Genomic DNA, 26524 nt, shown 5'->3' with positions numbered 1-26524 from the left:
TGTTTCATCAGCTTTGAGTGGAATTTCACATATAAAATATGAGGTAACATATTAAGTGTTACCTCGGATATGAGATTGTTTAAATGTAATTAAAATTCTATATAGGCATCTGTATTTCAGGAGTATGTGATAAATTTTATATAAGGTCGGTTGGAAAACGAGTCAGCATCTGTGAGGCCTGCACAAATAACATGACTACATTTGTCCTTCACTGGGCACCAAACACCCAATTGTAGCGCCTGACTCTCAGAGGGTAGTGTTGTAGAGCAGTCTAGGGCTTACTTAAGGGAGGTGGTGTGGGCTAGTAATCGCCATTTGCAGGTGTGCAAAAACAACACTTAATAATTGATTGTCCAGTCTGTACTTTGCTTTAAAAAAACTAAGAGTACATTTATTATACACACACCACTCAATACTATGCACCAATTTACAAATGTACATAAGCTGTTGGAATTACTTTGTGACACTGCATAACATCTCCACCCCTCCCGCAGGGGGGGTTGTCTAGTACCACCACTCCCATTTATGCACATCATCTTGCCCCAATGCAGTTAGTTGAACATAACCAGGAGCGAGGGCCCTGTGCACTGGCACCCTCCCAGTGGTGACCCACCCCATTATCTCGATTCAGAAAAGGGGGTGGTGATGAACAGAGTGTCTGAATTAAGCAGACCACTCTTACCCAGTCCAAAGATCAGGGCTTGATCCATCACCGTTTTTTAGCTCACTGCACCATCCCAGCTCAGAACCTGGCTATATGCAAATTAGTCTGTCCCTGGCCCAGTGCATCATGGGAACAGGGCAGACCAAACTACCAAGCCAATTCTTATACTGGGAAGGAAACAAGCTACCGGGGACCGGTTTCTGGCATTTCAGCCGTCTTCGGCCCGGCTTGCTTGAATCCTGATGGTGCAATGAGCAAGGGACTCACATCTGAGTATACCCTTCCACGCTTATGGTAGACAAAAACGATTCAGAAAAGGGGGTGGTGATGAACAGAGTGTCTGAATTAAGCGACCACTCTTACCCAGTCCAAAGATCAGGGCTTGATCCATCACCGTTTTTTAGCTCACTGCACCATCCCAGCTCAGAACCTGGCTATATGCAAATTAGTCTGTCCCTGGCCCAGTGCATCATGGGAACAGGGCAGACCAAACTACCAAACCAATTCTTATACTGGGAAGGAAACAAGCTACCGGGGACCGGTTTCTGGCATTTCAGCCGTCTTCGGACTGGGTAAGAGTGGTCTGCTTAATTCAGACACTCTGTTCATCACCACCCCCATTTCTGAATCGTTTTTGGCCACTATAGGTGTGGCAGGGTATACTCAGACATGAGTCCCTTTCTCACTGCACCATCAGGATTCAAGCAAGCCGGGCCGAAGAAGGCTGAAATGCCAGAAACCGGTCCCCGGTAGCTTGTCTCCTTTCTGGTGAAGAATTGGCTTGGTAGTTTAGTCTGCCCTGTTCCCATGATGCACTGGGCCAGGAACAGACTGATTTGCATATAGCCAGGTTCTGAGCTGGGATGGTGCAGTGAGATAAATAACGGTGATGGATCAAGCCCTGATCTTTGGACTGGGTAAGAGTGGTCTGCTTAATTCAGACACTCTGTTCATCACCACCCCCTTTTCTGAATCGTTTTTGGCCACTATAGGTGTGGCAGGGTATACTCAGACATGAGTCCCTTTCTCACTGCACCATCAGGATTCAAGCAAGCCGGGCGGAAGAAGGCTGAAATGCCAGAAACCGGTCCCCGGTAGCTTGTCTCCTTTCTGGTGAAGAATTGGCTTGGTAGTTTAGTCTGCCCTGTTCCCATGATGCACTGGGCCAGGGACAGACTGATTTGCATATAGCCAGGTTCTGAGCTGGGATGGTGCAGTGAGATAAATAACGGTGATGGATCAAGCCCTGATCTTTGGACTGGGTAAGTGTGGTCTGCTTAATTCAGACACTCTGTTCATCACCACCCCCTTTTCTGAATCACCCCATTATCTCAACAAGCATTTAAAATAGGTAACCCTGCACACAACCCTGACTGAACAGTTCCTACTGACCATGAAGTATGCACCTCTACATATTAAGGGCTTACAGTCTGGGTTCTTCACCTAAGCGCAGCAGCAAGATTACATGTTTAAGCGTCACTTTAGAATGAGGGTACTCATCACATTTGTGGATCATTAGAATGCATTGCAATTACAGCCCCTAAAGGCATCACAGATGAAATCACAGGATTACGCAGATACAGCCAGGCATCCAAGCAGGAATGTCTAACAACATAACCCCACTTTGCTTATGATCTCACCTTACACTGGCACCTCACATTACACATGTGACCTTCAGTCCCTCTAAAAGAAATAACATTAGTAAATGCACTATGGATGCAATTACACCTGTACACCTCCAGGGGATGCCCTTCTCCAGACATCTCTAACTCAGCCTTTCACTCCTTGATGCACTTCTCACCCCTCCTCCAACTGTAGAACGAAAGTTCCAGCCAAAGAGGAATTTAAATGCTGGCTGAGCCCTTGAGGGGTTATTCTTTTTAAGTCCCCATGTGACTTAGGGAAGGACTTCTCTTCATTGTGCTGGGGGAAACTTCTCCAGCAGCTCCCCCTGCACCTTTTTCACAAATGAGGGTGACCCCTCTCCTCAGGGGGCCACCAGGCACCAAAACTGATGATTTCCCCATGTCTTGCAAGACAATATGGGGCGCTTCAGGCTCTTTTTTATGAATATCATAACAGCGGCTCTCCCACTGCGTCGGGGAGAGCCGCGATGTGGGCCACCGGCCGCAGCCTCGTCTCGTTGGAGGTTCCGGTCCCAACCGGTCCCCCAGGTGAGTGATCCAGCCCGGGAAGCCCACCCACGGCCGATCAGCACAATTTTCAGGGGTTCGGCCCCACCCGGGAACCCTATGCCTCCTACTCGCCAATTTTCTTGACGGGCAGCCCGGGGAGCCGACCCCCGGCTGCTCCTGCTGTCTCCCCGCTTGGCCCGCACCTCCATGTGCGGCCGCGGTAACCCGCACACCCATGCTGGTCTGCCTGCTCGTGGCCAGACGCGGAGACATCCTCGGCCTCGCAGGACCTTGGGAGGGAGTGCGGCTGCACTCCCCACCACCTCCTTCGCTTCGGGGATGGGGTCCCGGCCCCCCGGACATCTTCGGGGGGTGCAACGGTACTCCCCTCCTTCCCATCACTTTGGGGGTCCGGAGATTGGGTCCCGGGCCCCTCCTCCTCCTCACGAGGAGCGCGGTGGCGCTCCCCGGCGGCCCTTCGGAGGCGGGGCCCGGGTTGGCTCCTGGCCCCCCTGTGGAGGGATAACTTCACGGGGAGCACGACGGCACACCCGGACTATGCTTCGGGGCCCGGAGTTGGCATCCCAGGCCCCCGAATCTCCTCAAGGGCAGTGCGACAGGGCTCCCCTCCATGCTCAGTGTGCGGGGGCCAGGTTGGGCTACTGGATACCCGCGTGGGTCATTTTCACGGGAAGATGGACTGCGTTCCCCAGATTACTCTTCTTGTTGGGGGTAGCCCCGGGGACCTGACCCACCCCGGGGGCATATCAAAGACCAGTAGTAGAGACCCACGTGCTTTGTTGTCGGTCTGCCAGAGGTCAAAGGTCACCTACATTCTGGGGGCCATTTCTCAGCCCCCAGGGGTTCGATCTTCATGATCTTGGCCTCCTCTTGCTCCTGGTGGTGCTCCACAGCCACTGGGAGCACTCTCCTTTGCCCTCTGGGTTTTTGAGAGGGTGGGATTCAGCTGGGAGCTGTCTTCACTGGCTCCCTGCACCAGCTTTTCGCCTGCTCTCCTCCTGGGCTTCTCTTCTCCCTGTGCAGAGGCTGCTGCTTCTGCGCACTGTTCCTGAACTCTTCTCCTGGTGCGGTTCAGGATTCGGGAGGCAGTCAGGGGATTCCTCCTTCCAACTGCCCATTGCGCCAGGCTCCAGCACCTCCTGCCTCAGCAGACCACACCCCAGAGAGAGCTTCTCTTCCTGTGCAAGCCCTTTTTAAAAGTTGATAAGGGGGTTGGCAGGAAGTCTCTGTTTGTGCTATCAAACAGCGACACATCACTTCACTGCCCCTGCTCCCTCCTTCTTGTCCAGCCTCTGGGTTTGTTCAAAATAGCGTTGTACAGTGTCTCTGGCCACGTGGTCTCTGAAAAAGCCCCTTCCCCCCTCGCTGCCTTCCCTCCTTGGTGCAGCCTGGTGCCTGGCACCCAGTGATAGCTGCTGATGGTTGGGCCTGTAGCCCCACCCATCTTCACTTCTTGGAGAGGAGGCCTTAGCTGGTGGAAGAAAGGTTAGCAATCCATCCAGCTGAGGTCAGCCTTCAGCCAGGCCCTGGTTATGACTGACTCAGAGAAATGTGACATTTCTGGATGACCCAAAAGCAGTACAAATATGACTTTGGACTCTGCAGAATACTCCTTCTCATATCCGCTACAGTGGACTTTAGTGTATGTCTGGAATCTGTACGCCTTATGAAAGTTAATCTAGCCCATGAGCACCACATCCCCGTAGGGAAACAATGAAGTGGAAAACAATAAAACACACTGACTTTCCCTGGCATGTTCCTTCCCAGTGTATAAAGCCTATTCCATGTCACCACCCAATTCTGCATAGGTCCTGCCACACCATTCACTTTGTAGCTGCTCCTAGACTGTGCACGCTAGAAATCTCCCCTGCACAGCCCTTACACGTGTGCACACATATGTACACCTGTGCCTGCATGTAACCAGCCCAGTGTCCCTTACTCCAGTTGCTGCACAGTGGCCTGGTCAAGCCAGGAGGACACCAGTAAAACCCCCATGCAGTCACTTTCAATATGAATTTACTGTGGGTGAGTCCCAATTTATGAGGCTCCCCCACAGTAAAGGCTCAACAATTAGGTGCTCCAAAAGCAGACAATTCAGGCAGCCCATAGTGTCAGAACCACCTTCTAACAAGGTCATAAAGCCCTTCTAGCCTTTGGCATCAGCTATTTAAGAAATGACTGTTGTTTGGAAGACGGATGAGCAGGTAATGTCCTGGTTACTCACTGGTAATCTTCAAGTGCAAGTCTTCCTCGCAGCAGTCAGGGCTTCCAATCTGTTCCAGCCCAGGACAGTTACGGCTTCAGACATGATACTGAGGCTTGAGAAAAACAATGTTCATGGAGGTTGATTTTCTTTCTATAGTAATTAGGAGGGAAAGGAAGTCAGCCATTTTGGGGGGATAGGAAACTAGTATGCTCACTTTTGTGCTTTTGAAGTTCTGTCTACAGGAGCTTTTGCTCATGAAGTGATTGCTGTGGGGAGGAAGGCAGAGTAATGAAGATTACTGCTAAGTAACCAGGGCATTAGCTGGTAAAGTGTCACACTGTAGAGTGCGGTTCCTTTGTAAGTACCAATGTGAGTGTATGCCTCCATATGCTGTGCAAACTCAGAATGTAATGTGTGTGCATCACAGTAGTTGTGTTCTGAGTAAATACCTCCAAGTGTGTCCAAAGTCGCAGAGCTTTGTGTGCCTCCAGCCTTATGTGTGCACATCACAGTAGCCAATCCATGGTGTTGTATAGAATGGGGATTGGCCTTGACTCTGCAAAGCAAATCTGTCTATTGACCCACAGTTTGAATAGGCTTGGCCCGCATTCCTTCAATGTGATACTGGAATGGGAGTGGCAAGGCTTGGCAAGCAGGCTGTAGGGCCTGCAGCGCAGTACTGCAAAGCCAACCCTTAATAGGATATTAGACCTCAAGCAGGGGGTGCTTGGGGAAATGCTGGCTCTCACTTATGCATCTCACAATATCTTGTGGTAGAATAAATATACAGTGCGTTGCTCACAAGCAATGTGTTCACCCCACACAAAATCAACCCTAAGGTTTAGACACAACAGCAAAAGTTCCTTAGGACACGTAATTGCACAGAGTTATATAAGAATTATTTCTTACATTTCAAAGTTCATTCAAGTCGCATGTCCAATCTTTATTGCTCCACTGCCCACCGACAACACGTGTATCACAGATCGTGTGTCTACTCGTGCCCCACGACGTCAGCAGGACTTATTCCTATGAGGTGTTTCTATAAAATATAAGGGCTGTTACAAGTCTGACCCAACAGACTCATAGTCAAATTTAGTGTTTAATAAAGCAAGGATCGATGCAACCGGTTCCGAATGGCACCATAAATAAAAGAACAGTCTTGAGTGAGGTCTGAACCAGTATTTCTTAGCTGGAGAATTTGTACAGCTGTAGTGGAAATTAAGCTGGAAATTGCTCCATAAATAAAGGAACCGTCTCAAGTTAGTTCCGTCACAGCGCTTGTCAGCTTAGAAATTAGTCAATATATACGGACTTTTCATCCTAAACTTGCACCGTGTACTGGGTCATTTCTGCTGCAATTCCGAGCTTCATTTCCACTACTCTGCTGAGTTAGGCTAAATTACCACGTGGTGTTGGGTGTTTCTTTTTGATGCAATCCTAAACATCAGTGTTAAAAGGTGATCCCTCCACAATCTCAGTGTTCGCAAGTGAGCTTCTAGCTTTAGGAGGTCCGAAGTATCCCATCAACCACCAGTCCCACCACAAGCACCAGAACCCACAGCATAGAACACCCCTAGCCAGCCGCACCACAAGCACCACTGATTGATAGAAACTTCACCAGCCCCAAACATGTAACACACAGAGTACAGAACAAAGGACAGAAGCTCTGGAAAACAGCATTCACAGCATGGGACACCCCTAACCAGCTGCACCACAAGCACCACTGACGGAACCTTCACCAGCCTCAAGTACACAACACCCAGAGGACAGAACACAGGACAGAGGCTCTGGAATATAGCATCCATAGTATAAGACACCCCTTACCAGCTGGACCACAGCTGATTGATAGAACCATCACCAGCCCCAAGCACAAAACACCCAGAGGACATAACACGGGACAGAGGCTCTTGAATACAGAATCCACAGTATAGGACACCCCTAACCAGCTGCACCACAAGCACCACTGACAGCACCTACATCAACCCAAGCACATACACCCAGAGTACAGAACAGAGAACAGAGGCTCCGGAATACCACCTCCCCCACCTCGATCCCGCCCCCCAGCTGACCCTCCCACCCACTGTAGCTACACACCGACCGTATCCCATCGGAGAGCTGTGACCGCCATATCCTCGATAGAAGCGGTCGCTCACTTCACCTCCTCCTCACTCGAGTCCTTGACATAGCGCTTCAACTCTGCTAAGTACCTCTACTACCGATACCTTCCTTTGTATCGTTGCGCACTGCTAGGCGTTGTGGGCCTCTTTGCATTTGAAAACTGCTGAGTGTATTTGGCGCTTTTACAACTACACAGCGCACTGCGGGGCTTGGTGCTGCCACACTGTATTTTTAACTGCCAAGTGTATTTTGCGCTTCACAAATTAATTAACAACACGTAGCGCACTGCGGGGCTTTGGGTCACCTTATTGTCTGTGTATTGATTGCTGTGGGCTTTACCTCGCTTCCTGCCGTTTTTAATTTCCTCGCTTTGGGCTCTGTGTTTTATTTGCTTGCACAATCCATAGCGCCCCCATCGTTACCTTAGCACTTTGTACCGCTAGAAACTTGTGCATTATTTGTCCCCTGAACGCTCCATCTTGGCCAATTTCGACATGCCCCTCGCAGCATTTGTTGTTATTGTTGCTGCCATTTTGTCTGCTGTGACGTCCCACACCACCTCCCCCACCTCGATCCCGCCCCCCAGCTGACCCTCCCACGCTCCGCCCCCCTCCACTCTCCATTTATGTCCGATGTCCCAACGCGCAGCGTCCACGCGCTACCGCCGCGCCGAAGGTGCGCCAAAGGTAAGCCCGTCTACGCCCGTCCGCGCCTGGACCGCGCCCAGCGCCAGACCCCCTGGTCCCCGCCACTCCCAACCCACTAGAACCGCTTATGATGCCGCGACTCTCCTCGCCCTCAACCCCGGACGCAGACCACAATGCTGCATAGCCACCCCAGGACGTACCCACGGCACATTCGCCTGCCTCTCCTGCAAGTTCAACTGCTTCAGGACCCTCACCAAACCCACTTCCTCCACACACATCTCCGAACCCAACCACCTAAAATGCATCCTACTGAACACCCGCTCGGTCCACAGACATGCAACAGAACTCTGGGACCTAATCGACACTGCGTCACCTGACATCGCCTTCCTTACTGAAACATGGATAAACGCATCTTCTGCTCCCGACATCGCCATAACCATACCGGACACTTACAAGATTATCCGCAAAGACCGCACCAATCAAACTGGAGGAGGCATCGCCATCGTCCACAGAAACATCATCAAAATTACAACCAGCGCCGACAACAATCTTGCAACCGCCGAACACCTCCACTTTCAGATCCACACCGACCCCAAGACCACACTCAGAGGCACCCTCCTCTACAGGCCACCAGGATCCCGTGCACAATTCACTGAAGACATCACTGACTTTATCACCCCTCACACCCTCCCCTCCGAGGACTACATTCTATTGGGAGACCTCAATTTTCACCTGGAAAAGAACAATGACAGCAGCGCCACCACCCTTCTGGACAATCTCGCCAACCTCGGACTCAAACAAATTGTCACTACCCCCACCCACATCGCAGGTCACACACTCGACCCTATCTTCACCTCCAGCAAACATGTTTCATTCAGTCACACCACAGCTCTTCATTGGACAGACCACAGCTGCATTCACTTTACCTACAATAAGACTACAATCCACAGCCATCCTCAACCCACCTTGCGAAGAAACTGGAACAAAATCACCATCGACCAGATCTCCTCATCACTTCTTCTCAACCCCCTTGTCCACTCCTCAAACCCCGACCAAGCAGCCATTAACCTCACCCAATGGATATCCAACAGCGCCGACTTCCTAGCACCGTTGAAAAAACGTCAAATCAAACTAAACAGCAAAAACGCCTCCTGGTTCAACGATGATCTTAAGAAATCCAAGAAACTCTGTCGCTCCCTCGAGAAGGCCTGGAAAAAAGACCCAAACACCAGCTCCAGGGACGCCTTCAAAAACGCCACCCGCACACATCACCAACTAATCCGGTCTACCAAGAATGCCGCATTCAAAGACCGACTAGACAACAACGCCCACAACAGCAAGGAATTATTCAACATTGTCAAAGAATTTACCAACCCATCAGCCAACTCTAACGACATCACCCCCTCCCAAGCCCTCTGCGACTCCCTAGCCTCCTTCTTCCACAACAAAATCGCAGACATCCACAACAGCTTCGACAACCGAACCGGACACCTACCCACCCAACCTCCTGCAGGACCTTCACCCCCCTTGAACGTCCTTAACAACTGGAACCCAATCTCCACTGAGGACACCATCCGCCTGATGAACTCCATCCACTCAGGATCCCCAACTGACCCATGCCCTCACCACATCTTCAACAAAGCAGAATCCATTATCGCACCACATCTCCGAGACGTCATCAACTGCTCCCTCAACTCAGCCACCTTCCCGGAAAGCTGGAAACACGCAGAACTCAGCGCCCTTTTGAAAAAACCCACAGCTGACCCCAACGAACTCAAAAACTACCGCCCCATCTCGCTTCTTCCATTCCCGGCCAAAGTCATCGAGAAAGCTGTCAACAACCAGCTTGCCACCTTCCTCGAAACCAACAAAACCCTCGACTCCTCACAGTCCGGCTTCCGAGCCAAACACAGCACTGAGACCGCACTTATTGCAGCAACTGACGACATTCGAACTCTACTGGACCACGGAGACACAGTCGCCCTCATCCTCCTCGACCTCTCCGCTGCCTTCGACACAGTCTGTCATAGCACCCTCCTACAACGCCTCAAAAACATCGGAATCCAAGGAAAAGCACTGGAATGGATCACCTCGTTCCTCACCAGAAGAACCCAGAGAGTCTGCCTCCCACCATTCAAGTCAGAGGCCTCTGAAGTCATCTGCGGCGTGCCACAAGGATCTTCACTCAGCCCCACCCTCTTCAACGTATACATGAGCCCCCTCGCGGCCATCGCACGCCAACACAACCTCAACATCATCTCCTACGCTGATGACACTCAACTGATCCTCTCACTCACCAAAGACCCTAACATCGCCAAAACCAACCTACATGAAGGAATGAAAGAAGTAGCCGAGTGGATGATGCACAGCCGCCTGAAACTTAACTCAGACAAAACAGAAGTCCTCATCTTAGGCACCTCCCCCTCCGCCTGGGATGACTCTTGGTGGCCAGCTGCCCTAGGAAAAGCACCCATTCCAACTGACCACGCATTGAACCTGGGCGTCATCCTGGACTCCTCTCTCTCGATGACCAGACAAGTCAACGCCGTCTCATCATCTTGCTTCAACATTCTTCGCATGCTCAAAAAAACATTTCGCTGAATCCCCACCGAAACAAGAAAAACGGTCACCCACGCACTGGTCACGAGCCGCCTAGATTACGGGAATACCCTATACGCCGGTACCACCGCAAAACTCCAGAAAAAACTCCAACGCATCCAGAACGCTTCAGCCAGGCTCATACTAGATATCCCACGTAAAGAACACATCTCTGGCCACCTGAAAAACCTCCACTGGCTCCCCGTAAATAAGAGGATTACTTTCCGCCTCCTAACCCATGCACACAAATCACTCTACGAACTTGGACCCGAATGCCTCAACAGACGACTATCCTTCTACACCCCCTCCCGTCAGCTACGATCCTCCAACCAAGCCCTTGCCACTGTACCTCGCATCAACAAAACCGCCATGGGAGGTAGATCCTTCTCCTACCTAGCAGCTAAAACCTGGAACACACTTCCTACTCACCTCCGCCTCACTCAGAACCACCTAGCATTCAGAAAGCAACTCAAAACTTGGTTATTCGACCAGTAATCCCCCACCCTTCCTCAAGCGCCTTGAGACCCTATGGGTATGTTAGCGCGCTATATAAATCTCTTGACTTGACTTGACTTGACAGTATAGGACACCCCTAACCAGCTGCACCACAAGCACCACTGACAGCACCTACATCAACCCCAAGCACATACACCCAGAGTACAGAACAGAGAACAGAGGCTCCGGAATACAGAATCCACAGTATAGGACACCCCTAACCAGCTGCACCACAAGCACCACTGACAGAACCTTCAGCCGCCCCAAGCACATAACACCCAGAGTACAGAACAGAGAACAGAGGCTCCGGAATACAGAATACACAGCATAGGACACCCCTAACCAGCTGCACCTCTAGCACCACTTACAGAACCTTCAGCCGCCCCAAGCACATAATACCCAGAGTACAGAACAGAGAACAGAGGCTCCGGAATACAGAATCCACAGTATAGGACACCCCTAACCAGCTGCACCACAAGCACCACTGACAGCACCTACATCAACCCCAAGCACATACACCCAGAGTACAGAACAGAGAACAGAGGCTCCGGAATACAGAATCCACAGTATAGGACACCCCTAACCAGCTGCACTACAAGCACCACTGACAGCACCTACATCAACCCCAAGCACAAAACACCCAGACGACATAATACGGGACAGAGGCTCTTGAATACAGAATACACAGCATAGGACACCCCTAACCAGCTGCACCTCTAGCACCACTTACAGAACCTTCAGCCGCCCCAAGCACATAATACCCAGAGTACAGAACAGAGAACAGAGGCTCCGGAATACAGAATCCACAGTATAGGACACCCCTAACCAGCTGCACCACAAGCACCACTGACAGCACCTACATCAACCCCAAGCACATACACCCAGAGTACAGAACAGAGAACAGAGGCTCCAGAATACAGAATCCACAGTATAGGACACCCCTAACCAGCTGCACCTCTAGCACCACTTACAGAACCTTCAGCCGCCCCAAGCACATAACACCCAGAGTACAGAACAGAGAACAGAGGCTCCGGAATACAGAATCCACAGTATAGGACACCACTAACCAGCTGCACCACAAGCACCACTGACAGCACCTACATCAACCCCAAGCACATACACCCAGAGTACAGAACAGAGAACAGAGGCTCCGGAATACAGAATCCACAGTATAGGACACCCCTAACCAGCTGCACCTCTAGCACCACTTACAGAACCTTCAGCCGCCCCAAGCACATACACCCAGAGTACAGAACAGAGAACAGAGGCTCCGGAATACAGAATACACAGCATAGGACACCCCTAACCAGCTGCACCTCTAGCACCACTTACAGAACCTTCAGCTGCCCCAAGCACATAACACCCAGAGTACAGAACAGAGAACAGAGGCTCCGGAATACAGAATCCACAGTATAGGACACCACTAACTAGCTGCACCACAAGCACCACTGACAGAACCTTCAGCCGCCCCAAGCACATAACACCCAGAGTACAGAACAGAGAACAGAGGCTCCGGAATACAGAATACACAGCATAGGACACCCCTAACCAGCTGCACCTCTAGCACCACTTACAGAACCTTCAGCCGCCCCAAGCACATAATACCCAGAGTACAGAACAGAGAACAGAGGCTCCGGAATACAGAATCCACAGTATAGGACACCCCTAACCAGCTGCACCACAAGCACCACTGACAGCACCTACATCAACCCCAAGTACATACACCCAGAGTACAGAACAGAGAACAGAGGCTCCGGAATACAGAATCCACAGTATAGGACACCCCTAACCAGCTGCACCTCTAGCACCACTTACAGAACCTTCAGCCGCCCCAAGCACATAACACCCAGAGTACAGAACAGAGAACAGAGGCTCCGGAATACAGAATCCACAGTATAGGACACCACTAACCAGCTGCAGCACAAGCACCACTGACAGCACCTACATCAACCCCAAGCACAAAACACCCAGAGGACATAACACGGGACAGAGGCTCTTGAATAGAGAATACACAGCATAGGACACCCCTAACCAGCTGCACCACAAGCACCACTGACAGCACCTACATCAACCCCAAGCACATACACCCAGAGTACAGAACAGAGAACAGAGGCTCCGGAATACAGAATCCACAGTATAGGACACCCCTAACCAGCTGCACCACAAGCACCACTGACAGCACCTACATCAACCCCAAGCACATACACCCAGAGTACAGAACAGAGAACAGAGGCTCCGGAATACAGAATCCACAGTATAGGACACCCCTAACCAGCTGCACCACAAGCACCACTGACAGCACCTACATCAACCCCAAGCACAAAACACCCAGAGGACATAACACGGGACAGAGGCTCTTGAATACACAATACACAGCATAGGACACCCCTAACCAGCTGCACCTCTAGCACCACTTGAAGAACCTTCAGCCGCCCCAAGCACACAACACCCAGAGTACAGAACAGAGAACAGAGGCTCCGGAATACAGAATCCACAGTATAGGACACCCCTAACCAGCTGCACCACAAGCACCACTGACAGCACCTACATCAACCCCAAGCACATACACCCAGAGTACAGAACAGAGAACAGAGGCTCCGGAATACAGAATCCACAGTATAGGACACCCCTAACCAGCTGCACCACAAGCACCACTGACAGCACCTACATCAACCCCAAGCACAAAACACCCAGAGGACATAACACGGGACAGAGGCTCTTGAATACAAAATACACAGCATAGGACACCCCTAACCAGCTGCACCTCTAGCACCACTTACAGAACCTTCAGCCGCCCCAAGCACATAATACCCAGAGTACAGAACAGAGAACAGAGGCTCCGGAATACAGAATCCACAGTATAGGACACCCCTAACCAGCTGCACCACAAGCACCACTGACAGCACCTACATCAACCCCAAGTACATACACCCAGAGTACAGAACAGAGAATAGAGGCTCCGGAATACAGAATCCACAGTATGGGACACCCCTAACCAGCTGCACCTCTAGCACCACTTACAGAACCTTCAGCCGCCCCAAGCACATAACACCCAGAGTACAGAACAGAGAACAGAGGCTCCTGAATACAGAATCCACAGTATAGGACACCCCTAACCAGCTGCACCACAAGCACCACTGACAGCACCTACATCAACCCCAAGCACAAAACACCCAGAGGACATAACACGGGACAGAGGCTCTTGAATACAGAATACACAGCATAGGACACCCCTAACCAGCTGCACCTCCAGCACCACTTACAGAACCTTCAGCCGCCCCAAGCACACAACACCCAGAGTACAGAACAGAGAACAGAGGCTCCGGAATACAGAATCCACAGTATAGGACACCCCTAACCAGCTGCACCACAAGCACCACTGACAGCACCTACATCAACCCCAAGCACATACACCCAGAGTACAGAACAGAGAACAGAGGCTCCGGAATACAGAATCCACAGTATAGGACACCCCTAACCAGCTGCACCACAAGCACCACTGACAGCACCTACATCAACCCCAATCACAAAACACCCAGAGGACATAACACGGGACAGAGGCTCTTGAATACAGAATACACAGCATAGGACACCCCTAACCAGCTGCACCTCTAGCACCACTTACAGAACCTTCAGCCGCCCCAAGCACATAATACCCAGAGTACAGAACAGAGAACAGAGGCTCCGGAATACAGAATCCACAGTATAGGACACCACTAACCAGCTGCACCACAAGTACCACTGACAGCACCTACATCAACCCCAAGCACATACACCCAGAGTACAGAACAGAGAACAGAGGCTCCGGAATACAGAATCCACAGTATAGGACACCCCTAACCAGCTGCACCACAAGCACCACTGACAGCACCTATATCAACCCCAAGCACATACACCCAGAGTACAGAACAGAGAACAGAGGCTCCGGAATACAGAATCCACAGTATAGGACACCCCTAACCAGCTGCACCACAAGCACCACTGACAGCACCTACATCAACCCCAAGCACAAAACACCCAGAGGACATAACACGGGACAGAGGCTCTTGAATACAGAATACACAGCATAGGACACCCCTAACCAGCTGCACCTCTAGCACCACTTACAGAACCTTCAGCCGCCCCAAGCACATAATACCCAGAGTACAGAACAGAGAACAGAGGCTCCGGAATACAGAATCCACAGTATAGGACACCACTAACCAGCTGCACCACAAGCACCACTGACAGCACCTACATCAACCCCAAGCACATACACCCAGAGTACAGAACAGAGAACAGAGGCTCCGGAATACAGAATCCACAGTATAGGACACCACTAACCAGCTGCACCACAAGCACCACTGACAGCACCTACATCAACCCCAAGTACATACACCCAGAGTACAGAACAGAGAACAGAGGCTACGGAATACAGAATCCACAGTATAGGACACCACTAACCAGCAGCACCACAAGCACCACTGACAGCACCTACATCAACCCCAAGCACATACACCCAGAGCACAGAACAGAGAACAGAGGCTCCGGAATACAGAATCCACAGTATAGGACACCCCTAACCAGCTGCACCACAAGCACCACTGACAGCACCTACATCAACCCCAAGCACATACACCCAGAGTACAGAACAGAGAACAGAGGCTCCGGAATACAGAATCCACAGTATAGGACACCCCTAACCAGCTGCACCACAAGCACCACTGACAGCACCTACATCAACCCCAAGCACAAAACACCCAGAGGACATAACACGGGACAGAGGCTCTTGAATACAGAATACACAGCATAGGACACCCCTAACCAGCTGCACCTCTAGCACCACTTACAGAACCTTCAGCCGCCCCAAGCACATAATACCCAGAGTACAGAACAGAGAACAGAGGCTCCGGAATACAGAATCCAAGGTATAGGACACCACTAACCAGCTGCACCACAAGCACCACTGACAGCACCCACATCAACCCCAAGTACATACACCCAGAGTACAGAACAGAGAACAGAGGCTCCGGAATACAGAATCCACAGTATAGGACACCCCTAACCAGCTGCACCACAAGCACCACTGACAGCACCTACATCAACCCCAAGCACAAAACACCCAGAGGACATAACACGGGACAGAGGCTCTTGAATACAGAATACACAGCATAGGACACCCCTAACCAGCTGCACCTCTAGCACCACTTACAGAACCTTCAGCCGCCCCAAGCACATAACACCCAGAGTACAGAACAGAGAACAGAGGCTCCGGAATACAGAATCCACAGTATAGGACACCCCTAACCAGCTGCACCACAAGCACCACTGACAGCACCTACATCAACCCCAAGCACAAAACACCCAGAGGACATAACACGGGACAGAGGCTCTTGAATACAGAATACACAGCATAGGACACCCCTAACCAGCTGCACCTCTAGCACCACTTACAGAACCTTCAGCCGCCCCAAGCACACAACACCCAGAGTACAGAACAGAGAACAGAGGCTCCGGAATACAGAATCCACAGTATAGGACACCCCTAACCAGCTGCACCACAAGCACCACTGACAGCACCTACATCAACCCCAAGCACAAAACACCCAGAGGACATAACACGGGACAGAGGCTCTTGAATACAGAATACACAGCATAGGACACCCCAAACCAGCTGCACCTCTAGCACCACTTACAGAACCTTCAGCCGCCCCAAGCACATAACACCCAGAGTACAGAACAGAGAACAGAGGCTCCGGAATACAGAATCCACAGTATAGGACACCACTAACCAGCTGCACCACAAGCACCACTGACAGCACCTACATCAACCCCAAGCACATACACCCAGAGTACAGAACAGAGAACAGAGGCTCCGGAATACAGAATCCACAGTATAGGACACCCCTAACCAGCTGCACCACAAGCACCACTGACAGCACCTACATCAACCCCAAGCACAAAACACCCAGAGGACATAACACGGGACAGAGGCTCTTGAATACAGAATACACAGCATAGGACACCCCTAACCAGCTGCACCTCTAGCACCACTTACAGAACCTTCAGCCGCCCCAAGCACATAATACCCAGAGTACAGAACAGAGAACAGAAGCTCCGGAATACAGAATCCACAGTATAGGACACCCCTAACCAGCTGCACCACAAGCACCACTGACAGCACCTACATCAACCCCAAGTACATACACCCAGAGTACAGAACAGAGAACAGAGGCTCCGGAATACAGAATCTACAGTATAGGACATCTCTAACCAGCTGCACCTCTAGCACCACTTACAGAACCTTCAGCCGCCCCAAGCACACAACACCCAGAGTACAGAACAGAGAACAGAGGCTCCGGAATACAGAATCCACAGTATAGGACACCCCTAACCAGCTGCACCACAAGCACCACTGACAGCACCTACATCAACCCCAAGCACATACACCCAGAGTACAGAACAGAGAACAGAGGCTCCGGAATACAGAATCCACAGTATAGGACACCCCTAACCAGCTGCACCACAAGCACCACTGACAGCACCTACATCAACCCCAAGCACCTACACCCAGAGTACAGAACAGAGAACAGAGGCTCCGGAATACAGAATCCACAGTATAGGACACCCCTAACCAGCTGCACCACAAGCACCACTGACAGCACCTACATCAACCCCAAGCACAAAACACCCAGAGGACATAACACGGGACTGAGGCTCTTGAATACAGAATACACAGCATAGGACACCCCTAACCAGCTGCACCTCTAGCACCACTTACAGAACCTTCAGCCGCCCCAAGCACATAATACCCAGAGTACAGAACAGAGAACAGAGGCTCCGGAATACAGAATCCACAGTATAGGACACCCCTAACCAGCTGCACCACAAGCACCACTGACAGCACCTACATGTCAAGTCAAGTCAAAAAGATTTATATAGCGCGCTACATACCCATTGGGTCTCAAGGCGCTTGCGGTGGGGTGGGGACTTACTTGTCGAATATCCAAGTTTTAAGTTGCTTTCTGAATGCTAGGTGGTTCTGAGTGAGGCGAAGGTGAGTGGGAAGGGAGTTCCAAGTTTTAGCTGTCAGGTAGGAGAAGGATCTGCCTCCCATGGTGGTTTTGTTGATGCGAGGTTCAGTGGCTAGAGCTTGGTTGGAGGATCGTAGCTGACGGGAGGGGGTGTAGAAGGACAGACGTGTGTTGAGGCATTCAGGTCCAAGTTCGTAGAGTGCTTTGTGTGCGTGGGTTAGGACGCGGAAAGTAATCCTCTTATTGACGGGGAGCCAGTGGAGTGTTTTCAGATGACCAGAGATGTGTTCTTTACGCGGGATGTCTAGTATGAGCCTGGCAGAGGCGTTCTGGATGCGTTGGAGTTTTTTCTGGAGTTTTGCGGTGGTACCGGCGTAGAGGGTGTTTCCGTAGTCCAGGCGGCTAGTGATCAGTGCGTGGGTGACCGTTTTACGAGTTTCGGTGGGGATCCAGCGAAATGTTTTTTTGAGCATGCGAAGAATGTTGAAACAGGATGATGAAACGGCGTTGACTTGTCTGGTCATCGAGAGTGAGGAGTCCAGGATGATGCCCAGGTTCCGTGCGTGGTCTGTCGGGATGGGTGCCTTTCCAAGGGCCTCTGGCCACCAAGAGTCATCCCAGGCGGAGGGGGAGGTGCCTGAGATGAGGACTTCTGTTTTGTCGGAGTTCAGTTTCAGACGGCTGTGCTTCATCCACTCGGCTACTTCTTTCATTCCTTCGTGTAGGTTGGTTTTGGCGATGTTAGGGTCTTTGGTGAGTGAGAGGATCAGTTGAGTGTCGTCAGCGTAAAAGATGATGTTGAGGTTGTGTTGGCGAGCGATGGTCGCAAGGGGGCTCATGTATATGTTGAAGAGGGTGGGGCTCAGAGAAGATCCTTGTGGCACGCCACAAATGACTTCAGTGGCCTCTGACTTGAATGGTGGGAGGCGGACTCTCTGGGTTCTTCCGGTGAGGAACAAAGTGATCCATTCCAGTGCTTTTCCTTGGATTCCGACGTTTCTGAGGCGCTGTAGAAGGGTGCTATGACAGACATACACCCAGAGTACATACACCCAGAGTACAGAACAGAGAACAGAGGCTCCGGAAAACAGAATCCACAGTATAGGACACCACTAACCAGCAGCACCACAAGCACCACTGACAGCATCTACATCAACCCGAAGCACATACACCCAGAGTACAGAACAGAGAACAGAGGCTCCGGAATACAGAATCCACAGTATAGGACACCCCTAACCAGCTGCACCACAAGCACCACTGACAGCATCTACATCAACCCCAAGCACATACACCCAGAGTACAGAACAGAGAACAGAGGCTCCGGAATACAGAATCCACAGTATAGGACACCCCTAACCAGCTGCACCTCTAGCACCACTTACAGAACCTTCAGCCGCCCCAAGCACACAACACCCAGAGTACAGAACAGAGAACAGAGGCTCCAGAATACAGAATCCACAGTATAGGACACCACTAACCAGCTGCACCACAAGCACCACTGACAGCACCTACATCAACCCCAAGCACAAACACCCAGAGTACAGAACAGAGAACAGAGGCTCCGGAATACAGAATCCACAGTATAGGACACCCCTAACCAGCTGCACCTCTAGTACCACTTACAGCACCTACATCCACCCCAAGCACATACACCCAGAGTACAGAACATAGAACAGAGGCTCCGGAATACAGAATCCAAAGTATAGGACACCACTAACCAGCTGCACCACAAGCACCACTGACAGCACCTACATCAACCCCAAGCACATACACCCAGAGTACACAACAGAGAACAGAGGCTCCGGAATACAGAATCCACAGTATAGGACACCCCTAACCAGCTGCACCACAAGCACCACTGACAGCACCTACATCAACCCCAAGCACATACACCCAGAGTACAGAACAGAGAACAGAGCCTCCGGAATACAGAATCCACAGTATAGGACACCCCTTACCAGCTGCACCTCTAGCACCACTTACAGAACCTTCAGCCGCCCCAAGCACACAACACCCAGAGTACAGAACAGAGAACAGAGGCTCCGGAATACAGAATCCACAGTATAGGACACCACTAACCAGCTGCACCACAAGCACCACTGACAGCACCTACATCAACCCCTAGCACATACACCCAGAGTACAGAACAGAGAACAGAGGCTCCGGAATACAGAATACACAGCGTAGGACACCCCTAACCAGCTGCACCTCTAGCACCACTTACAGAACCTTCAGCCGCCCCAAGCACACAACACCCAGAGTACAGAACAGAGAACAGAGGCTCCGGAATACAGAATCCACAGTATAGGACACCACTAACCAGCTGCAGCACAAGCACCACTGACAGCACCTACATCAACCCCAAGCACATACACCCAGAGTACAGAACAGAGAACAGAGGCTCCGGAATACAGAATCCACAGTATTGGACACCACTAACCAGCAGCACCACAAGCACCACTGACAGCATCTACATCAACCCCAAGCACATACACCCAGAGTACAGAACAGAGAACAGAGGCTCCGGAATACAGAATCCACAGTATAGGACACCCCTAACCAGCTGCACCACAAGCACCACTGACAGCACCTACATCAACCCCAAGTACATACACCCAGAGTACAGAACAGAGAACAGAGGCTCCGGAATACAGAATACACAGCATAGGACACCCCTAACCAGCTGCACCTCTAGCACCACTTACAGCACCTACATCAACCCCAAGCACATACACCCAGAGTACAGAACAGAGAACAGAGGCTCCGGAATACAGAATCCACAGTATTGGACACCACTAACCAGCAGCACCACAAGCACCACTGACAGCATCTACATCAACCCCAAGCACATACACCCAGAGTACAGAACAGAGAACAGAGGCTCCGGAATACAGAATCCACAGTATAGGACACCCCTAACCAGCTGCACCACAAGCACCACTGACAGCACCTACATCAACCCCAAGTACATACACCCAGAGTACAGAACAGAGAACAGAGGCTCCGGAATACAGAATACACAGCATAGGACACCCCTAACCAGCTGCACCTCTAGCACCACTTACAGAACCTTCAGCCGCCCCAAGCACACAACACCCAGAGTACAGAACAGAGAACAGAGGCTCCGGAATACAGAATCCACAGTATAGGACACCACTAACCAGCTGCACCACAAGCACCACTGACAGCACCTACATCAACCCCAAGCACATACACCCAGAGTACAGAACAGAGAACAGAGGCTCCGGAATACAGAATCCACAGTATCGGACACCCCTAACCAGCTGCACCACAAGCACCACTGACAGCACCTACATCAACCCCAAGTACATACACCCAGAGTACAGAACAGAGAACAGAGGCTCCGGAATACAGAATACACAGCATAGGACACCCCTAACCAGCTGCACCTCTAGCACCACTTACAGAACCTTCAGCCGGCCCAAGCACATACACCCAGAGTACAGAACAGAGAACAGAGGCTCCGGAATACAGAATCCACAGTATAGGACACCACTAACCAGCTGCACCACAAGCACCACTGACAGCACCTACATCAACCCCAAGCACATACACCCAGAGTACAGAACAGAGAACAGAGGCTCCGGAATACAGAATACACAGCATAGGACACCCCTAACCAGCTGCACCTCTAGCACCACTTACAGAACCTTCGGCCGCCCCAAGCACACAACACCCAGAGTACAGAACAGAGAACAGAGGCTCCGGAATACAGAATCCACAGTATAGGACACCACTAACCAGCTGCACCACAAGCACCAATGACAGCACCTACATCAACCCCTAGCACATACACCCAGAGTACAGACCAGAGAACAGAGGCTCCGGAATACAGAATCCACAGTATAGGACACCACTAACCAGCTGCACCACAAGCACCACTGACAGCACCTACATCAACCCCAAGCACATACACCCAGAGTACACAACAGAGAACAGAGGCTCCGGAATACAGAATCCACAGTATAGGACACCCCTAACCAGCTGCACCACAAGCACCACTGACAGCACCTACATCAACCCCAAGCACATACACCCAGAGTACAGAACAGAGAACAGAGGCTCCGGAATACAGAATCCACAGTATAGGACACCACTAACCAGCTGCACCACAAGCACCACTGACAGCACCTACATCAACCCCAAGCACATACACCCAGAGTACAGAACAGAGAACAGAGGCTCCGGAATACAGAATCCACAGTATAGGACACCACTAACCAACCGAACCACAAGCACCACTGATTGATAGAACCATCACCAGCCCCAAGCACACAACACCCAGAGTACAGAACAGTGGACAGATGCTCTAGAATACATAATCCACAGCAAATGACACCCCAAACCCCAAATCAGCTACCCCTGCAGATATCACACTCTTATCTCTGTGATGACACTGATGACCTTCTCATGTTCTATTTTTCAGCCGTTCATCTTAGACATACAGGAGCCCTTCTGGATTGGAGTTCTATTCAGAGGGAGTGAAATGGTTAATTATAATTCTGCAGAGTTCATGTAAGTAAATCAGTCATTTACAAGTTAATAATTAGTGATTTAAGTTAGTGTTTTAATGTTGTCACTTTAGATAAAATATTTTTTATCGATAATTTAGGCTCAGTGATAAACAATACACTGGTTAAAAGATAAATATGAAATAAACAAAATTATAAAGTTAACAAATTAATTTAAACAAGAGATCTCATAATAACATCAGAAAAGTACCATTCCATTAAAAAACTATTGAGGAAACAATAAGAATAAAATACAACAAAATAGTAAATAAATATATTACATAAGTGTTATTACTGTTCTTTTTGTTATTATTTTATTATAAAAGGGGAGAAAGAAGAGGGAGGGGGAAGAATGGAAGAGGAAAGAAATAAAAAAATAAATGATAGATGAAGATAGACAGAAATATTAGAAGGATGAATGTGAAAACAGAAAAGTAGTAAAAGGTAACCATAAAAAATTAGATGTCATCTTTTGAAATATCGGAGAAGAAACAGAAGCTATTCTATGTTCCACCAGACCAAAAAGGATAGTTTAGAGATATCTTTTCAACACGTTAATATAACTTTAAAGGCACGAGCAATAAAAAGGTCAAATAAAATATGAAGGGAGATGGTCAAAATCAGCAGTTCCCAAAAAAAAATTGTGAATAGAGAGTGGAATATTACATGTGAAAATCAACAAACATTTCCACTATATGGCTTTCCAAAACTCATGTACAATAATAAAGCCGATGTGTCAAAGTACCATCAGAGGTGAGACGTGACCATCATAAGGGAGAAATAGAAGAGTCAATTTTATGAAGAAATAGGGGAGTAACGACCACTCTATTGTATTTAATATATAAGGATTGAGTAATATTAGCAGCTTTAGAGGTCTTAACATTTTTACGCCACATAGTGATTGAGATAAGGAATATGCTACTTACCAGTATGCATCTGTTCTTGGCAAGTAGGGCTGCTGACATTCATATCTGTGCATAGATCGCCGCCTAGTGTTGGGTCCGGATGATTGCACCTTGTTTTCCTGGAAGGGTCTTCGAAGTATCACGAGATAGGTTACTCCTCCCCTGGACTAGAGTGCGCATGGGCATCTTCTCCATCCTCAGATTGTTTTTTGCCATTGTGGCAGAGATGGAGATAGTAAAGTAAGAGATGGCCATGCAAAAGATAATGCTGCAACAGGCACCGGGGAGGAGGGAGGGCGATATGAATGTCAGCAGCCCTACATGCCAAGAACAGATGCATACTGGTAAGTAGCATATTCCATTCGAGGCATGTGGGCTGCTGAATTCATATCTGTGCATAGACTGTATAGCTGTATCTCCTCTAGCGGTGGCCACCTGTGCCAGCTGCAGGAGTTTGAAAGAGAGTTTTGAGGATAGCTTGGCCTACAGCAGCTTGCTGCTTTGCTAGCACGTCTACACAGTAGTGTTTTGTGAAAGTGTGTATAGTAGACCATGTGGCTGCTCTACATATGACTTCAAGAGGAATATTCCCTATGAAAGCCATGCATGCCCCCATTTTGCGCGTAGAGTGTGCTCTTGGGAGGACAGTTAACGTGCAATTAGCTTTTTGATAACATATTTGAATGCATTTAACTATCCATCTGACTATTCCTGACTTTGATATGGGATTCCCTTTATGTTGTGGAGAAAAAGCAACAAATAATTGTTTTGTTTTTCGGAATGATTTAATTCTGTCTACACAATAAAGTAGAGCTCTCTTTACATCTAGTGTGTGTAGGGCTCTTTCAGCTACTGACTGTGGATTTTGGAAGAACACTGGCAGTTCTATTGATTGATTAATATGGAAAGTGGATATGATCTTTGGCATAAACTTAAGGTTTATTCTAAGTACTACCCTGTTAGCATGTATCTGCATGAAGGGTTCTTGAATTGTTAGTGCTTGTAGTTCACTAACTCGCCTGAGTGAAGTAATGGCAATCAAGAATGCCACCTTCCATGTTAGAAATTGCAATTTGCATGAGTGTAGAGGTTCGAAAGGAGGTCCCATAAGTCTGGTGAGTACTATATTTAGGTTTCCAGACTGGTGAAGGTGGGTGTTTTGAAGGAATCACCCTTTTGAGACCCTCCATAAAAGCTTTGATTGCTGGTACTCGAAACAGTGAAAGGTGTTGTATGTTTTGTAGATATGCTGCTATAGCAGCGAGGTGTAGTCTTATAGAAGAGTATGCTAGGTTGCATCTTTGAAGATGCAATAGGTAACATATAATGTTCTGTAAGGAAGCATCTAGTAGGTTGATTTGGTTATTGTTGCAGTAAATAACAAATCTCTTCCATTTAGCTGCATAGCATGCTCTAGTAGTTGGTCTCCTTGCCTCCTTAACGATATTCATGCAGTCTGGGGGCAAGTTAAGGTATCCAAATTCTAAGACTTCAGGAGCCACATCGCTAGGCCACTAGCCAACTTGCAAGTGACCAGACAGACGTGTTGAGCAGGAAAATGCAAAAGGGTCCCACGCAGCACTCTGTGAGTGTGGAGAGATGATATTTGGTGCAGTTTGTGCTTGGGGCTGGGGCTTCTCAATCCCCAATGCACAACTTCGAGGGTGCCTCAGAAGTTGCACGGAAAGCAATTCGCTGGCTTTCCAAGATGGCCGGTGCCACGTCTCCCGTCGCCTCCACGGGTCTCAGCTTTGCTGTGGCTGTGGATCGGGCTGTTGGAAGTCCAGGTCTTGTCAGGCTCTGTGTTCAAGCTCCGGCGGGAGCAACAACAAAGCAAACCCTGCTTGCACGGGGTGGTCACTCCTTGACCACAAGGGAAATTCTTCAGTCTTCTATGTCGAGTAGGATTTCGAAGGTCCAGAGTTTCATATCGGAGTTTCAGTCAGGATATATCTAAAGTCTAGGCACTCAGCTCCTTCCTATATACCAAATCTAGGGGTTAGATTACCTGCCAGGTCCCTCTTATGGGTGGGACCCAGGAAGGGGGTGGTTACACCCCTATCCCTTTTTCCAGTTTTGCACCAGAGCTGGGGCTGGAGTGCCCCAGCACCGGTTTGAACTGGAATTTGCATGGGACACCTTGTGTGCCCCAGGCAGTGTCTCATTTCATTCATCCCTTCCTGCCCCAATACACTATAGCCTGTCTGGGGGGGGTGCTAGCGCCTCCCTGTGAGAGGAAACCTATTGTCCAAGCCTCCCTTGCTGGAAGGACTTCCAGCAGCAGGAGGTCAGACTTGTGTCTGTGGTAGCAGCATCCATTTTGTGATGCTGAGGCTCTGGTTAACTTTAACCGGGATTACTAGAAGTAACATGTCTTCTCCCTCTACAAGGGTGGAATGCTACCCCTGTCACCAGGACTGGCAAGGGGGTAGTATTCCAAAGCGTATGACACCTTACACGACATGTTTTGATAAAGCCAAACCAAAGATAGCATTTTTAACCGTGAGGTTCATAATGCACTTAAGAGTATATGGTATGGCATTATCCTAGGACAGCTATAAGGACATGGTTCCGAAAGCTGCAGACAGGCTCAGCTCATGCTAGAGCACCATCTCACATAAAACCAAGCACTCTGCCTTCAGGATTGTTAAGGCCTGCCATAGGAGTGACTTATAGGTGTATATGTGTCCAGATATAAGGTTAGACATAGGAATACTATATCTGAGCAAGGAGTGATTACACGACCTTGCCCCAGCTGAGTGATCAGTCAGTTGTCTCAGTTTGGATGGCCAGCCAGGGGTGGAAAAAGATATGCTGCAGCCCCTGGTAGGCCTTGGGTGCACCTATGCCCTGGGTACCAATAGTACACTGAACAGGGACTCATAAGAGTGACCCAAATCCCAATTGGTGATGTACCTAAAGTACATGGTGTGAATTTAGAGAGAGAACAGCAGGGCTGTGGGTCTGATTAGCAGGCCCACAGCCACATTAAGTCGAAAACCAGTAAAACAAAAAGCAAAAAATGGGGTGACCATAGGAAAGCAGACCCTACTCTCCTACAGTGGGCTCTCCAACCTTTCAGTGATGCGTCCGCTGTTAGTACTAGTTGTGGAACTTGCTCTTGGAACAGTCGCCCCTTGGAAAGGTTTTGTGGGTTCCACCACTGCAGAGAGTTGTAAGCGCGACTCTC

The 26524-nt window shown here is 49.8% G+C and overlaps 1 protein-coding gene across 7 annotated transcripts in view; it reads left to right on the top strand.

Moving 5' to 3' along the window:
* The window catches only part of LOC147725910 (C-type lectin domain family 12 member B-like), a 270787-nt gene that overhangs the window by 193485 nt on the left and 50778 nt on the right, over nucleotides 1–26524 (top strand). For all 7 annotated transcript variants that reach the window (XM_086962824.1, XM_086962826.1, XM_086962825.1 and 4 more), the window contains one exon: nucleotides 22345–22433. In XM_086962824.1, coding sequence (XP_086818950.1) covers nucleotides 22345–22433 — 89 coding nt within the window. The remainder of the gene's footprint in view (nucleotides 1–22344; nucleotides 22434–26524) is intronic.

The sequence above is a fragment of the Lissotriton vulgaris genome, chromosome 3_1 (assembly GCF_964263255.1).
Source record: "Lissotriton vulgaris chromosome 3_1, aLisVul1.2, whole genome shotgun sequence".
Lineage (NCBI taxonomy): Eukaryota > Metazoa > Chordata > Amphibia > Caudata > Salamandridae > Lissotriton > Lissotriton vulgaris.
Note: the sequence above shows the minus strand (reverse complement) of the source record. Positions and strands in the feature narration are given on the sequence as shown.